Source organism: Clavelina lepadiformis, chromosome 2, assembly GCF_947623445.1.
Source record: "Clavelina lepadiformis chromosome 2, kaClaLepa1.1, whole genome shotgun sequence".
NCBI classification, from domain to species: Eukaryota; Metazoa; Chordata; class Ascidiacea; order Aplousobranchia; family Clavelinidae; genus Clavelina; species Clavelina lepadiformis.
The window spans coordinates 6,368,150-6,383,434 of NC_135241.1; the positions used below are offsets into that span (position 1 = coordinate 6,368,150).

The 15,285-nt window shown below is 36.2% G+C and overlaps 2 protein-coding genes and 1 pseudogene across 3 annotated transcripts; 1 reads left to right on the forward strand and 2 right to left on the reverse strand.

Moving 5' to 3' along the window:
• Positions 1-1,185: 1,185 nt before the first annotated feature.
• On the forward strand, positions 1,186-6,289 carry LOC143445661 (eukaryotic translation initiation factor 3 subunit E-B-like). Its single transcript, XM_076944918.1, has 9 exons — positions 1,186-1,435; positions 3,356-3,472; positions 4,328-4,454; positions 4,662-4,843; positions 5,136-5,324; positions 5,401-5,631; positions 5,743-5,904; positions 6,043-6,138; positions 6,206-6,289. Exons 1-9 carry the CDS (start codon positions 1,241-1,243, stop codon positions 6,242-6,244), a joined length of 1,338 nt encoding a protein of 445 aa, XP_076801033.1. The 5' UTR covers positions 1,186-1,240; the 3' UTR covers positions 6,245-6,289.
• Positions 6,290-6,427: 138 nt separating this feature from the next.
• On the reverse strand, positions 6,428-8,784 carry LOC143447192 (peroxisomal sarcosine oxidase-like; annotated as a pseudogene). The gene is made up of 7 exons (XR_013114052.1): positions 8,682-8,784; positions 8,420-8,566; positions 8,164-8,323; positions 7,852-8,040; positions 7,255-7,404; positions 6,989-7,126; positions 6,428-6,706 (listed from the first exon to the last, which is right to left on the reverse strand). The product of XR_013114052.1 is annotated as a peroxisomal sarcosine oxidase-like (transcript).
• A 99-nt stretch (positions 8,785-8,883) lies between these two features.
• Positions 8,884-15,141, reverse strand: LOC143445662 (peroxisomal sarcosine oxidase-like). Its single transcript, XM_076944919.1, has 8 exons — positions 14,968-15,141; positions 13,956-14,104; positions 13,653-13,860; positions 11,226-11,414; positions 10,849-10,989; positions 10,335-10,493; positions 9,788-9,863; positions 8,884-9,536 (listed from the first exon to the last, which is right to left on the reverse strand). Exons 1-8 carry the CDS (start codon positions 15,073-15,075, stop codon positions 9,412-9,414), a joined length of 1,155 nt encoding a protein of 384 aa, XP_076801034.1. The 5' UTR covers positions 15,076-15,141; the 3' UTR covers positions 8,884-9,411.
• Between the last annotated feature and the right edge of the window lie 144 nt (positions 15,142-15,285).

The following is a 15,285-nucleotide window of genomic DNA, read 5'->3' on the forward strand; positions in this document are numbered from 1 at the left end:
TGGCTGGGGTTGGTTTAAAATATCATGAAATTGGTTTTGGCGAAATTCAGAGTTAGCCTGTTGCTAATAAACCATATATGGGCAGTAACTAATTTCTCTTCAACTTCTTTTGCTAACTTATTGATATTTTTGCCTTGTTTAACTAAATTAGTGTCACCAGCAAACATAATTGCATCCATTTTTGTTAGACAATTTTTAAAGTCATTTACATAAATGAGGAAAAGTAAAGGTCCAAGAATCAATCCTTGTGGAACTCCATGTTGCATTTTACAAGTTGAGCTAGATAAGGTTCCATTAAAATCTACTACTTGGTTACGAGCAGAAAGATAGCTTTGGAACCAATTATTTGCGATTGCTCTAATGCCGCAGTGACATAATTTCGCAAGCAAAATATCATAGTTAATTGTGTCAAATGCTTTGGAAAGGTCCAAAAACACGCCCACTGCTGAGTTGCCTTTTTCAAAACCATCTTTGATTTTCGTACTTAATGAAGAGGCTGCATGGCAAGTGGTATGGCCTTTTGCGGAACCCAAATTGGTTTTCAAAGAAAAAGATGTTTCTATTTAGAAAACTAAGTACCCTTGTATTTATTAAAAATAATCCAAAATGAGGATAAGACTAAGAGACTTATTGGTCTATAATTACTGCATTGGTGTGGGTCTCCCTTTTTATGTATAGGAATTATTTTCGCTGTTTTGAGGGACTCAATGAATTTTCCCGTGGACAAGGACATATTATACACAAATAAAATATTAAATAACATAAATAAAATATTTTCAGGGCTGTTTTTAAGTGCTATTGCTGGTTTGATATGCTACTATATTTCTACTTCAGCAACTTATGTGGTTACTCTGACTTAACTGTTAACTGTTCATAATTTCTGTAACTGCTGATGAAATAGGTGCCGTTTGTGTTATGTTACTGCCTTTTGTTAGTATTTTAGTGTGTGTGAAATATACTCGGAAAGGGGTCTGTGTAGCCTATTGCATATTTGTGAGCGCTAGCCTACCACTCTGTAAATATAGTTCGCTTTGTGTGACAAGCACAATTTTCCAAGTTGAGAAATTACGTTCCACAAATGGCAGACATTATTTCAAATTGACGTCTCAGATTTTACTTTTTTACTCACACAGAAAGGCCCTATTGGAGTTGGAAAAAGATTGTAACTTTCGAGGTTTAATTTTGTTGGTATACTGTTTGTGCAGATACTTGTTTGTACTAGGTCTCCTGGTTGTTCAAAATGGCTGAGTACGATTTAACATCAAAAGTGGGATGCTATCTTGATCGCCACCTAGTTTTTCCATTATTGGAATTTTTGTCGGAACGTGATATTTTTGATGAGCGTGACTTACATGAGGGCAAGCTTGAGTTGTTGAGTAACACCAACATGGTTGACTTTGCCATGGATGTGTACAAAACTCTTTATGAAGGAGAGGTAAAACATTTGCAATTCATGTATATATATGTATATAGCTTTATTTATGCTTTCTTGGTTCTAATTGCAATGTTGTTATGTAGATGTCATCGCAATGAATGTACTTGCCTTGTGGTACAGTACAAAAGAAGTATATAATGTATTATACTGTTAGTTGTTATATTGCTGCACTAACTCAAAGGTGCCCTTCTATAGTCCAGTGCAGCAATTCTTTAAAGTTCAGGATTCCTTTGATAAGATAAAAAAATTAAATATTAAATAATTGAATGAAAAAATATTTTTTGTAACTGCAACCATAAAAAGGTATAGTGCAATGGGTATAGAGGCTTGAGTGGTAAATCAACACAAAAATAGAGAAGCTAAGACGAATGAATAACCATATACAAGCCTCGTAATGCAGGTTGAACACAATTTTTGGATCGGTTAAAGACGGCATCAAAGGAAAGACAAGCACAATCTAGTGAAAGCAAGTAGCACGCAACATGAAATGACTTAATGCGCAATAAAAATATGTTTGTTTCGTAAATTTTTTGTCGAAATGAATCACAGTCAATCCATTGCTTTAAAGTTTATTGAAATTAATAGTGTATGTTCATTTTTTGTCCTCTTACCAGTTTTAAAACTCATATTTGGTTTAGGTGCTATTGTGCAGTTTGTAAAACACAGATATGTTTTTGAATGAAACAGTAAACTAGATGATTCTGCTTTACATGCAGTGCAAAGTAGTGTGATACACGAAGTTGAGTAAATACTTTTGTAAAAATATTAACGATGTATTCTTCCGACCTGAAAATTTCCGCAAATCGCTTTTGAGGCATCACATTTAAAGATTACTGCCAAAAATGTTTTACTTGATGTTTTGTCTGACTTCATTCATTTTGTGAAGCTCAGGTATTGTACGGTATAGTGTTTTGAAAGTTGTATGAAAGTTGACATCCGACACAACAATGGTAAATGAGCCTACATACGAGAACAGATCGAGCGAACACACCCCTCACAAAATAGGCTTAATTATCGTTTTCACAAAACAAAAATGTGTCTCTGCAAATCCCATATTTTCAACGTTGAATGAAATAATATATTTTATTACTTTGAAACAAGTATACTTTTTCAAAATGACATGAAATAAACGATAGATATTAAATAAGGTTCAAACTGCAAGCGCTCGGATTTAATTGAGCATCTTTCCGTCAAAGTGCGTTGTGCGGACAAGATAACGTTCGCCAAGGAGTTAAAAGAGAAAAATAAACTCAAGAAGAAAGAGGCGAAGAGAACAATCCACGCTCCTCACCCAAAATGCTCTGCAAGTTGCAGGGTTCAAAATAAAGACACGCAGTTTGTTTTAAAGTGGACGGGACGCTATTAAAGCGTCTTTTAATGAACAAAAATCTTCTTACACTGCACATTTTGCCAAAAATAAAAGAAGTTTGTTTGCTTAAACAGGTCTTTATACTGTACTACATCATAAGGCTTTAGGCTTCAAAACGATTTCCAGAAATAAAGCTTTGTGCTTTTGTTGACACGATAAGAAACAAGTCAGTGATTATTAAAAAATTAATTTAGAGAAACTTAACGCATGTTAGGATTTCAGAAAAATGCAAAACCTTGCCAAAGTCCGGGCGTGTCGTACTCCCGCACTCCCTAACTTGGCGCCCGTGATTGCACACACAGTGGAAAAAATGCAAGGTGACATTTTCAGAAGTCTTTGCCAGACAAAAATGTGAAACAAAGTGCAAAATGAAATATCAAGCCTGAATAATTTGATTTTGTATCGGACTCTAGAAATTTCTGGGTGAAAAGGGCTATCCCGCCTGCTTGCCACATTCACCTGTGAAGTAGCGTTTACTTTATCATACTGTGAGTTATAGTTTTGCTTTGATCTAGTGTGATTATCAGCTAAGTGTTATGTATTTTACACAGGAAATTCCAGTTCAACTTCGTGAGAAAAGGAACAAAGTTGTCTCCTTACTAAAGTCACACACCATTAAAACCGAACCGATTGTTCATATTTTTGAACAAGAGGAAGTTCGCAAACAGGTTTGAATTTTATTCTACTTTTTTTTTTAATTGCTCTATCTTTTTTATCTAGCCCTTAAAAGGTTTAAACTCGCTGAAATAACTACAGCGACAAGAAAACATTCACATCACATCATCACAAATCATTATTTTCCTTTGGTATTGTCAGAGAAATTTGTTTTTGTTTTGTTGCAACTCCTTCCTGCCTTATCCCGATTATAATAGCTGTGGCTAAACATTTTTTCATTGTTTTTGTTAGGTTTATTAATAAGGACACCTTACAGCTGTTATAAATATTTGCATTGTCATAGAAAATTTAACCCAAAGTAACCATGAACTTTCTTACCCAAGTTTTTCCAGAATTTAATAGAAGGGCAGCTCATAATATTACCAATTAATATGGTATGCTAATGGATGTAAGCTGCTATAACCATACATTTTTTCTCTCACCGTGTTAAAGTAGTGAGTTAGTTAGTTTTTCCAAGTTGGTAGGAAACCAAATTGACAGGTAGTTTGAGAATTGACAATTAATACTTTTTCATGTAAAATGTTTTAGTGAACTCAGTTCATCAAATTTGCCTTGAGTAAATGACGAAATGTGCAGCAAATCTCATGTGACCTTTTTAGTTCTTTTCACATGTATGTATGCACTTTTCCCACTCTTTCTCTCACAAAGTAAGGTTTTCCCCATATTTTTCTTGCACAAAAGAGTGTAAGCAGACAGGACCTGGTGTGCATTGCTTGCAGCATGACCCTCCTTGGGTCTTACCCCAAATTTAATTAGTTCGTCGTAACATAGCTGACGTGTTTTGAAAATCAAATAATAGGTTTTGAGTAATATTGCTGCAGACAAGCAAACTTGCTATCTGTTATTAGATTGAAGCTTCCAGAGAGGGGAAGCAACTGTTTGAATACCTTGAAAAGAACCACAACTTCAAACTTGAAGATCTTGATACCTTGTATAATTATGCCAAATTTCAATATGAGTGTGGCAATTATTCAGGTAACTTAGTTGACATTTCAGGGTTTTACTTTTAGGTTTGCATTTTACCAGGTATGATATACATCATTTTTCTTACATAGGAACCAATGTTACTGGAAGCCCTCATTGTGCTCATGGTGTTGTTACTAATGATAGGTTTTGTGCATTGACTTCGTTTACGCTATAAATGTTCCTTTATTTATGTAAATTCTGTTATGCTTTAAAAAGGTGCTGCAGAGTATCTCTATTTCCATCGAGTGTTAGTGCAACCGGATGATAAACGAGCTATTGACTCTTTGTGGGGCAAACTGGCGAGTGAAATCTTGATGCAGGATTGGGATACTGCGTGGGAAGATCTTCACAGACTACGAGAAAATATTGATTCAAATATTACTGCCAGTCCTCTACGTGTAAGTTGATAACAATGGTTAATTTATCTAACTTTAGCAATCATGCAGTGGCATTCACAGTATCCTGACTTTTTAAAGAAATTCTTATCAAAATCATTAGCACTGTGCAAGTATGTTAACTTGAAATTTGGCACCACTTAAATTAACAGGTAACAATAAAACTTCTGTATTCTAATTTTGGTTACACCAACTTTGAAAAACTGAAAATAATATAAATATTGAGTTTTCTCAACTTTAAGTCAATGAGTTTTCACTGTATTTTTTATTGTTAATTTGTGTTATCATTTTTAAGCTTCTTCAACAACGAACGTGGCTCATTCATTGGTCTCTATTTGTATTTTTCAATCATGCCAAAGGCCGTGATGAAATCATTGATTTGTTTCTATATCAGCCTCCATATTTAAATGCCATACAAACAATGTGCCCATGGGTATTGAGGTATCTGACCACAGCTGTAATCACAAACAAAAGAAGGAGGCAGGTAGGAGACATCTGCCTATGACCTTGTCTGTAAATATTCAGGGATTTTAAAACCATGAGTTTGTCAATTTTTGTAGGTGCTGAAAGACCTTGTCCGTGTAATACAGCAAGAGTCATATACTTATCGGGATCCAATCACAGAATTTATTGAGTGCTTGTATGTTCATTTTGATTTTGATCGAGCGCAAGAAAAGCTGAGAGAATGTGAGACTGTTCTTGCAAATGATTTTTTCCTTGTCGCTTGCCTTGATGACTTCATTGAAAATGCAAGATTGTTTATATTTGAAACATTTTGCAGAATACACCAAGTAATTATGAAAAAGTTTCAGTTCATAAATTTATTTTGGAATTAATTTAGTCTGTTATGTTTTAAAGTATTGATTCAGGATTTTTTAAAGCAAACTCAATTTTTCAATTAGTGTATCAGCATTGACATGTTAGCGGATAAATTAAACATGTCAGTTGATGAAGCAGAGAGATGGATTGTTAATCTGATACGAAATGCTAGGCTGGATGCTAAAATTGACTCTAAAATGGGCCATGTTATGATGGGAACACAAGCAATTTCTCCCTACGAACAGGTTCATTATCAATCCTACATTGTAGGCTGTTGTATTGAGAAATATAAATTAATGCATTTTTATGTTGTACTGACATTTATTGTATCTATTTCTATTGTGTTATCATAAGTTTTTGTAATTATCTTTCTTTAAAAACAGGTAATTGAGAAAACAAAAAGTTTGGCTTTGCGTACTCAGATGTTAGCCACCAATGTCGAAAGAAGGTTGAACAAGGAAAGAGATCGGGTGGATGGTGTAAGTATAAGAAACCAACACACTGTCATCTTTCTTATCCTTTCTAAGCTATGTATAATTTACACAGGTACCTCACTGGGCTGGTGGACCAAAAGAAAATTGGTGATTGCTTTGAATTTGTGAAAAGAAATAAAAGATGGTTGTTAGTGGAGACCTTGTCATTGCATAAAGTGCGCTAAATGAATAACGTTATTTATGTCCAGTTCGTTATTATGATAACCACATTTGTGTGTTAACATGTACACGGGGATGGATAGGTGAGCACTTGAGCAGCAAGCAAAACGAGTACTCATTTTAATTGAGGAATTTAATACAGCAGCATTGTGGGAAAATTTCTAAAACCACAGTTGGTACATTTTATATTGCAACAGCTGGCATGAAATTAGACAAGTGCAACCACTCGGCAGAGAATGGCAAAAGGTTTATGATTTAACAAAGCAACTGTACATTTCACAAGTTTGACTTGACGATGAACCTTGATATTTGTCCAGTGGATATTTCGGTTTTTCACCCAAAGCTAGCTGACTAAGAATCACCCCAACAGTGGGAGAGAGCTTGAAACCATGACCTGCATGATTACATATTGCGTAATTAGATGATTAGGTTAACAATAAAAACAAAATGAATTTGGAAAAAAACCTGTGAAGCAAGCACCAATAACTATGTTCTTATGCTTATGGAAGTATATCCAGTATAGAAGTTTTGTCTTGTAAATTTTAAACAAAGAGTAGATTTTGAATTAAATGATGACAGTACTTTTTTGAAATATTGGATATGACGTATACTGACAGGAACATGTCACATAGAGATGTTAGTCTCATCAAATTAGTTAGTTAGTCTCATTACTCACAGATTTTATGCAGGTTTCTGGAACTGACAATAAATTAGGATAATGCTTTTTGGTCAGCATTGCAGCGTTCTTTGCAGCAACTGTGTCAAAATCATGTCGCTTATCAGGATCAACTCGACTTCCACAGAAGTGTGACACCTAAACTCAAATTACTGATGCATGTGCAGTTACTCCAGCAAGTACCATCTATACTTAACTAACTTCTACCAATATTAAAAATGCACATAAACGATATGTCGGCTATATCAGAAAGCGCAAGCTCTTACTTTCATCAGACCAGAGTATTCCATGATTGGTATTGAATAAATGTGCTCATCAGCACTTCCATAGTCAAATATAATGCAAGGGAAGCCTTTGGATGCTTCAAAGAGATCTGGCTTTTTGACACCCCAATATGGAACATTTATCCTGAAAGTCTGAAATTAGATAAATTAATGTTTGCCAATAGACATAAAGGTGACATATAAAAACACTGTTTTCACCAAAAGGCAGTCAACAGTACTGTTGAAATTAGACTTGAATGGAATGCTAATGTCTTTAACACCAAATTTAGTTTGATCACATATATATATCACCTAAATACCTTTAGCATACCATTCTTTTAGCAGAGTGACTATTTCACCGTAAGTAGGTCACGCAGCCCATAGTTAGAGATAGACTGTTAGAAAAATGCGTACGCAAAAAGTAGATTTAAGGTTTATAGGGTTTCATTAAATTTAGGTTTAAGTTACTATGTAATAACATTTAAGTTTGATTAACAAGAAACTATGAAAAATAGCTTTGAATAGATGATTTTTTCTGGTGAAATAGTGACAGCCTTTTTTTAAACATAATATATCAAGCGAAAAAATGGTGCTGCTCACTTTTATTGGTAGTTGAATATGAAAAGCTTTCAAAATATTATTAGTCCAGGGCCCACATGTAATTACAATTGATTTTGCATTGTATGTAGCTTTGGTTGTAAGAATTTCAACCTCTTGAGGTGAGATTGTATTAATTTTTTCAACCTTTTCATTGTCTTGTATTACACCACCATGTGATAAAACTGAATCCTAAAACAAATTACCAGCATGTAATACAGATTACTATCAAGTTTGTGGCAATAATATGACTTACGCTATTACTCAGAAAAAGTCATAGTTTTTTACTTTTAGAGCTCGCATGCATTAATCTGCTTTCAATGCACCTCCAGTGTTTTCGTAAATGGCATCGTGACCAGCGCTTGACAGACCAGGAAATCTCTTGTCTACATCTTTGCTAGATATTACTTCATGAGGAATCATTTTCATTTTTTCTGCGTTTTCCTTTGATAAAAAACTGAGCAAACCACAATTCCTGAGCATAAATGCAAACAAGATTCAGTCAAATAATCCTATGAGATTGTAAACAACAACATCCAAGCTTAACATCAAAATTATAAATCTTTATTACACAAATAATTCCAGTTTGCTTCGTTTTTCCAATGCATCCCATCTTTGAAAAGCTTCTGGCATCAGTTGGGCATGATGAGGGTCACTATACCAGTATCTTGTAATTCTCGATAATCCATGAGCTTCCTTCAGTATGCAACAATGGAAACTGAATAAAAAGCAATCAGTGAAAGTGAAGCCCAAATAGCCTACTATATATGTAAATTTTTGAGGCAATTCAATAAATAGGAATGTTTCTTTCACGACATCAATGGTTAGGGCACCTGTTCCAGAAGCAAGACTTTCTTTTTCTTCTCAGCTAAAACATTAGCCGTCCACAAGCCCTGAATTCCTCCACAGCAAACATTTACATCATACATTTTCTTCCTATCTAATTAAGTTAGTTCAAGGCAAATGTGCAAAGCCGGTCCAATGCATTTTTAAATTAGTTTGAAAAGCTATAACTTTTCGAACAACACCTTAAAATCTAGGGTAATAAATAAACAATTTTTAGTGAATAACAAAAGAGAATGAAATACTTTCGCAAAATGACTTCAACAAATCGTCAATTTTCATTTGCTTATACACTAAATGCACTGTTTGAAACTATACTCAAAATATTGGAAGTAAATAAAACAAGCAGATATTCCTTTTCGATTTTAACTCCAATAAATGGTATTATTTTTGAAGCAAAGTAATTGAATAGTATTGTGCAATGCACACATTCCTATAGGCCTATTTTGGATAGCATGCACATTGTCATTGTTGGAAAACTTCTTCAAGCAACTAGTAGTAAATTGCTATTGAGTGAACAGATGCATAAAACAAGCCGATACAGAAAAAAATTACACATGAGGGTTTATCATATCAGTAATAATTGCAAACATTTATGCTCAATCCAACTCAATTTAATCATCAAAATTATATAGAACAAGTCTACTAAACCAGCACCAAATTAACTCACAGATACGTTATCTCAAGTTATTAAAATTACTATAGCTAAATCAAAATATATCACAGATGAGATATTGCTTTGAATCGTTGGAGAGAAAATGTCCCAATTTCATCTTGAACTTCTTCATGTAGTGCAAGTTGCCCAAGAATTCTTCCAACCACGGGAGATATTTTGAAACCACTACCTACAGGAAGAGAGAAACATCTTTTAAAACCCAATGACGTACTGCATAGTGATGATATAGAAATAGTCATGCTGAGCTCTATCCACACAAACACAATTAGTATAGAAGACAAGTTTACCCAATACATTGGTATTCAGAAATATTTGCAAAGTATCATTTGTAATTTTGTATACAAAACAAATTGATGAAAGGTATACAATTGATAGTTACATCATGACAAATACAACATCCGAAGTTTGAGCAAGCAATACCTGAAAATCCAGCTCCAACAATAATGTTTTTGTGCTGTGGATGACAATCCAAAATACAGTCTTTATCTGGTGTTACCTGGAAAAAAGATTTTATAAAAATTGCATAAAAATGTTTTTATCAAGGCCTTGGCTTTTTTATACTGAAGTTTTTGTTTTATTACTTTTTATGTAATTACAACTACCAACGAGCTAACTAACTAAGTACTGCATTGAATTCTACTAGTAACGGTAATTTATAGTTCACTAACTGACTACTGACAAGAACCAACTGAACTTAGCTATAAGCAGTAGATAAAATTAGTTATCAAATTCCTCTTATATCAGTAATGAATACAGTTATTATTTGAAACTTCTGCAATTAAAGTAATCACATCTACTTTGGCTCAAGCCTTATTGTTTAATTCAGCAATTATACTATTTAACATGCTCTTTAGTAGTTATAATTTATCATTTTCTGTATTCTACCCTCCACAGCAACAAGCACACTTAAAATTACAATATTTAAGCACATTAGAACGTATTAAGCAGATTTTAAGGATGATCTTACTGAGTATATGCAAGTCTCCAAAACAGCTGGCTCCGGAATGAGATTGGGAAAATGTTTTTTGATGCTACTTTTTAGAACCTTCACTGATAGGTCGAAACTCGCAGAATCGTAACAGTCACGTTGATCAGGATCAATAATTGGCCCGGTGTGGCAGCAAACCTAAAAATTTCTTTCTTTCTGATTTATATAACTTTTTCTTTTTTGTGCAAAATCAATTTACTTTGGAAGAAAAAATTAATCACATTTTGCAGTTTGAAGGTGTACTCTACCGTGTAATTATTCAGCTTCTAATCCTTCTTTTTTGAACATTGTACGGTGATACTTTTTTACAATTCTCAGAACAGACAATGGATGTGATTTTCAATTTTATTTTACTATATATTTTTCACATAAAAGAATTTCATAGTTGCAGTTTTTATAAAGGTCTTTTGGTGTTTGATGCTATCTAATAATCTTTTCTAGTGATGTTGAATTGTAAAAAGTACACAAGTTCAGCTTATTCCTTTTTACTCACCTTCATCAGATCAGGATATTCCATGATTGGAGTAGAATAAATATGGTCCTTCCCATAAAATATTAGTGCTGGAAACTTTTTGTTTGCTTGATATAATACAGGATTCTTCGCCTTCCAATACGCAACACATATTCTGGTTGGCTATAAAACAACAAAAGTATTTGTAAAGTAAATTACACATATTTCCTAACTATTGTAGTCAGTTAATTAAAATTAAAAAAAATAAATTTACACTTTAAAAAGAAAACAAATCTAAATTTTAAAAAGAAACACCAGCTCAAATTACTTTCAGTACCAGATACTGTTTTTGTAGAGGTTGTCTTATGAGCAACAGGATGATTTTAAAAAAAATGAAAAAAACCTGAGACTTCTCTTACAGCAATGGGGATATTTAGGTCTAATCCACTTAGAGCTTTTTGGGTCCAGGGTCCACAGGTTAACACCATAGATTTAGACCGATATGATCCTTTGTTTGTGGTAACCACAACTTCACCCTTACTCACCGGAGTGATTTTAATCACCTTTTCTCCATCATGAATTTTGCCACCAAAAGACTGAATGGATTCCTAAAAAAATGCAGAAAGCTAATACAGTTAGTCCTCGATTTAACGGACTTCGATTTAACGGAGTTCGGATTTAACGGACTCAATATGCGCAGATCTATGAGTAAAAGAATGTACCAAAAGAACGGTTTTTATTGTTTTGGAATTCGACAGGCTACTTGTGTGAATGCGTGAAACGATTAGAAAGCTGTCTCTCATAACGTCACAATACCAGCGTATTGTGATCTATCAGCGTACTCTGTCAGCGTACTCTGTACTCTGTTAGCAAGAGCCTTCATTCGGTGCACCTTAGAATCCGTTAGAACCTGCCTGTGTTTAGTACGGTGCATTATGTCTAAGCCAAATGAAACACGTAAACTTGTGAACTTGTCGGTGATGCAGAAACTAGAACTGATCAAAAAGCTTGAAAAAGGGGCCAGCGTTGCGAGTGTTTGCGATCAGTATGGTGTCAAAAAACAAACAGTCTCAGACATTAAGAAGAGCAAGGACAAGATCGTGTCACCTTTGATCCGCGTGTCACCTTTGACCGCAATGCAACCGTTTCTACGGCTGCAAAGGCTAACTCCGCAACAGTTGGCTTTGTATGGAGTGCAAACAACATCAGCGGACCTGGAGGAAGCGTCGAGCAGGTCGAGTTGCAATTCCACCAGCGACTCCCTCGGGCACACCTTACCATCTTCACCCGATGTGACGTACCTCTCGCCCAGCAGTTTCTCTTCCGCGGCGACAATTCCATCTTCGCCCGAAGTGACGTACCTCTCGCCCGACGGATCGTCATCCGAGCCGACAATTCCATCTTCGCCAGCGATGTCGGACCTCTCGTCTAGCGAGTCGTCCTCCGGGGTGATGTATCCATCTTCGTGGGAATCGAGCGGGACTGACCTTTCTGCTATTGTTTGGGAACGGGTATCTAGTTACCTTGCCGAGCGGGATCGGTTGGAGCGGTCTGTCGAGCACGTCCCCCCTACCGGCACTGGGTCCTCACTAAGTAGTTTAGACGATAATAGCTGCCCTGATAGACCTACTGATAGTTCTTCTGCCCCGGTCGGCGGAACACACGGAATTGCGGTCGCGGATGTGCATAACAATGATGAGGTCACGCGCTCTCCCCGCCGATTATCTCGCGACCAATCGGTAAACCAGGAAACTGACACGGTTCGGTATGACGCCCCAAATCCCGTCAGTCTATCACCCGGAGTGAGCCCGGCTTGCTCGCTCCGTACAATTTTAAATTGCTACCATCAAGGATGGTCGGACCTTGCAAAACTTTTTGCAGATTTGGAGCTGTGGACGACTGCCCAGAGTGCCCGGAAAGAACAACGTGTGTCTGTCCCCCGATTCAACCGTGGCGCGATGGCAAGATCTCAGAGGAAGCGCAGAAGGGGTCAACGTCGCGGAGACGATGGCCGATCTGAAACCCGGCCTAGCGCTCGGTACCGAAGAGGTGCGGCCCTTCGCTCAGCGTTCTGGAAAGACATGAAAGGTACCGTTCGCAAAATTACCGAAGGTTGCGCTAGTGAGCGCCGTTGCGAAATCGATCCTCAAGCGGCTTTTGGAAGGATCTCGACCCCAGGGGGAAGCTCCTTGCAGATCTGTTCGAGGTCTGTAGGTCGTGCCGTACCGTACCCGATTCGTGGCGCAGAAGCCGCGTCACTCTCATTCCTAAAAGCTCTGAGGGTGACATGAACGATTTGAGTGACTGGAGACCGATTTCGATCTGCTGCACGCTTTATAAGGTCTATGCGTCGGTGATCGCCCGCCGAATTCAGCGTTGGGCCGTCGACGGCGGAGTGGTCTCACCCGAACAGAAGGGCTTTGTGCCCACAGAAGGCGTCTACGAGCATGTATTTATGCTCGACTCTGTCGTTGCTGATGCTCAGATGCGGCGTCGACCTCTGGTCGTGTCGTACCTCGACATCCGCAACGCTTTCGGCAGTGTTCGTCATGAATGTATTACATCTCTCCATCAAAGTACTGTAGTGTTTTATCGTAGGCGTGTTTTCCAAGCAAAAGCTAGAATTTGCGGTGACAGATGGTCTACGCTATCAGAGAGTACTTGCTATAGCAGAGTACTTGACTGTACACTGTACAGTAGTGGGAGTACGGTATTTTCGATTAACGGACTTTTTCCAGCAACGGACTGCTGCTGGTCCGCATTTGTCCGTTAAATCGAGGGTTGACTGTAGTTAAAGTATTGCACCCTACCATGTTAAAATTGCGATATAATACATTTTGTGCTACCTGTAGGCTCTTTATGCATTGGTCTGCTTTCAGTATACCTCCAGATTTTTCATAGATACCAATAAAATTATTATTGACAATCAACCCTGGAAATCGTTGTTTGATCTCAGATGGCTGAAATATTTCATATGAAATGGACAAGTCAGACAAACATTTCAACATTGGCTGGGCATCTTCTTCAGTGAGAAGTGACAAAACACCAGAATTTCTGCAAAACATATTTTATTTGACACGATTTTGCCCGGAAGTTTTTTTATTTATTTTGTTTTAATCGATTTATGACTTTTATTAAAAACTGCTTACAAAAATAGCTTAGAGCTGGTTTTCATTTCAAGTTCATTCCATCTTTTAAATGCTTCTGGCATCATCATTGCATAATGCCGATCGATATAGGAATATCGAGTTATTCTGGATGGACCATGGGAACTTCCTCTAGTATGTGGCATAGGAAACTGAATAAATTACATATCTCAGGCATTACTGCCAATAAACCGAAGACGTTTCAATGATAGATATGTTACTTTCTTGATGGGTTAGCTATCTTAAGCCTTATAGTTCAATTTAACAATGTTTTACTACAAAGACCACGCCCAGCCAGGAAAAATGAAAATATATGTATTTTCACATGTAAATTTAGAACAAAATGGGGAAATTGTAACCCGGATTGGAAAGTTTGCTGTTTTCGGGGAAAAAATTCCCTGCGCAACAAGCTTAAAATATAACGATTACATATGCATGCAAATCGTTCAGAAAAAAAGCAAGTGTGCACAACGTTGTTTATTTCCCAAAAGAATTGTGTGGGTAAGACTTTTTCTAGTGAATTGTGTTAGAAGTATTGTCAGGTTTATTTTGAAACTATACAGTATGAACAAAAATGTCCCACTTTGGAAATATATTTTTAAGGATTCTGCACAAACACAAAAGATTTTGTTTATATGTGTAAAGCAGTCCATGGATTTTTCATCCCCTGCGTACTTAGCAAAGTTTCCAATCTAGATTGTCCTCACTTACAGCCAAAAATATTCATTGACAGCAGAGTTTCAAAACCAACAACGGTCACTCTCACATTATATACAATTTTAGCAATGAAAATACTAAACCACCGGCTATATTAACTGGATTTACTGAAGCCATTTGAACATCTCTAATCTCATCAATATCAAACCTCAATTAAAAAAAAAGCAAAATGCAAAAAGAACACCAACTATTCTGATTATTCGTTAGTAAACCAAAAACCCGGTTCAAGCATGTAATCTATGACAAAAGCATACTTCACACTTTAGATGAAGCATTCTGAATCAACTTAAGGACTTACTTGCTCAAGCAAGAGAACATTTTTGTTTCGCTCTGCTAAATAATGAGTGGTCCAAAGTCCTTGAATACCACCACCACAAACAATCACATCATAAAACTTATTAGTCATTATTAGATGTAATGTTTTCGAGACTGCAAAACAGCAATAACAAAAGATAAAATTTGCGAAACCTAGCCTATTTGAGAGTGCACTTGATGGAAAAGTACGTTTTTGACCAGAGTTGCAACAATGGGAAACCACCACATATGATAAAGGTAAACGATATACTGTTTTAAATTACTGGTGGGATGTGGCGTTAAAAAAATGAAATGACATTGA

Coding starts and splice junctions, on each gene's coding strand:
- LOC143445661 (XM_076944918.1), top strand. CDS start 1,241: ATGGCTGAGTACGATTTAACATCAAAAGTGGGATGCTATCTTGATCGC. Junction 1,436..3,355: donor AAACTCTTTATGAAGGAGAG/GTAAAACATTTG, acceptor TATTTTACACAG/GAAATTCCAGTTCAACTTCG. Junction 4,844..5,135: donor TTACTGCCAGTCCTCTACGT/GTAAGTTGATAA, acceptor ATCATTTTTAAG/CTTCTTCAACAACGAACGTG.
- LOC143445662 (XM_076944919.1), bottom strand. CDS start 15,075: ATGACTAATAAGTTTTATGATGTGATTGTTTGTGGTGGTGGTATTCAA. Junction 14,105..14,967: donor ATGTTCTCTTGCTTGAGCAA/GTAAGTCCTTAA, acceptor TAATTTATTCAG/TTTCCTATGCCACATACTAG. Junction 9,864..10,334: donor TGGAGACTTGCATATACTCA/GTAAGATCATCC, acceptor TCTTTTTTCCAG/GTAACACCAGATAAAGACTG.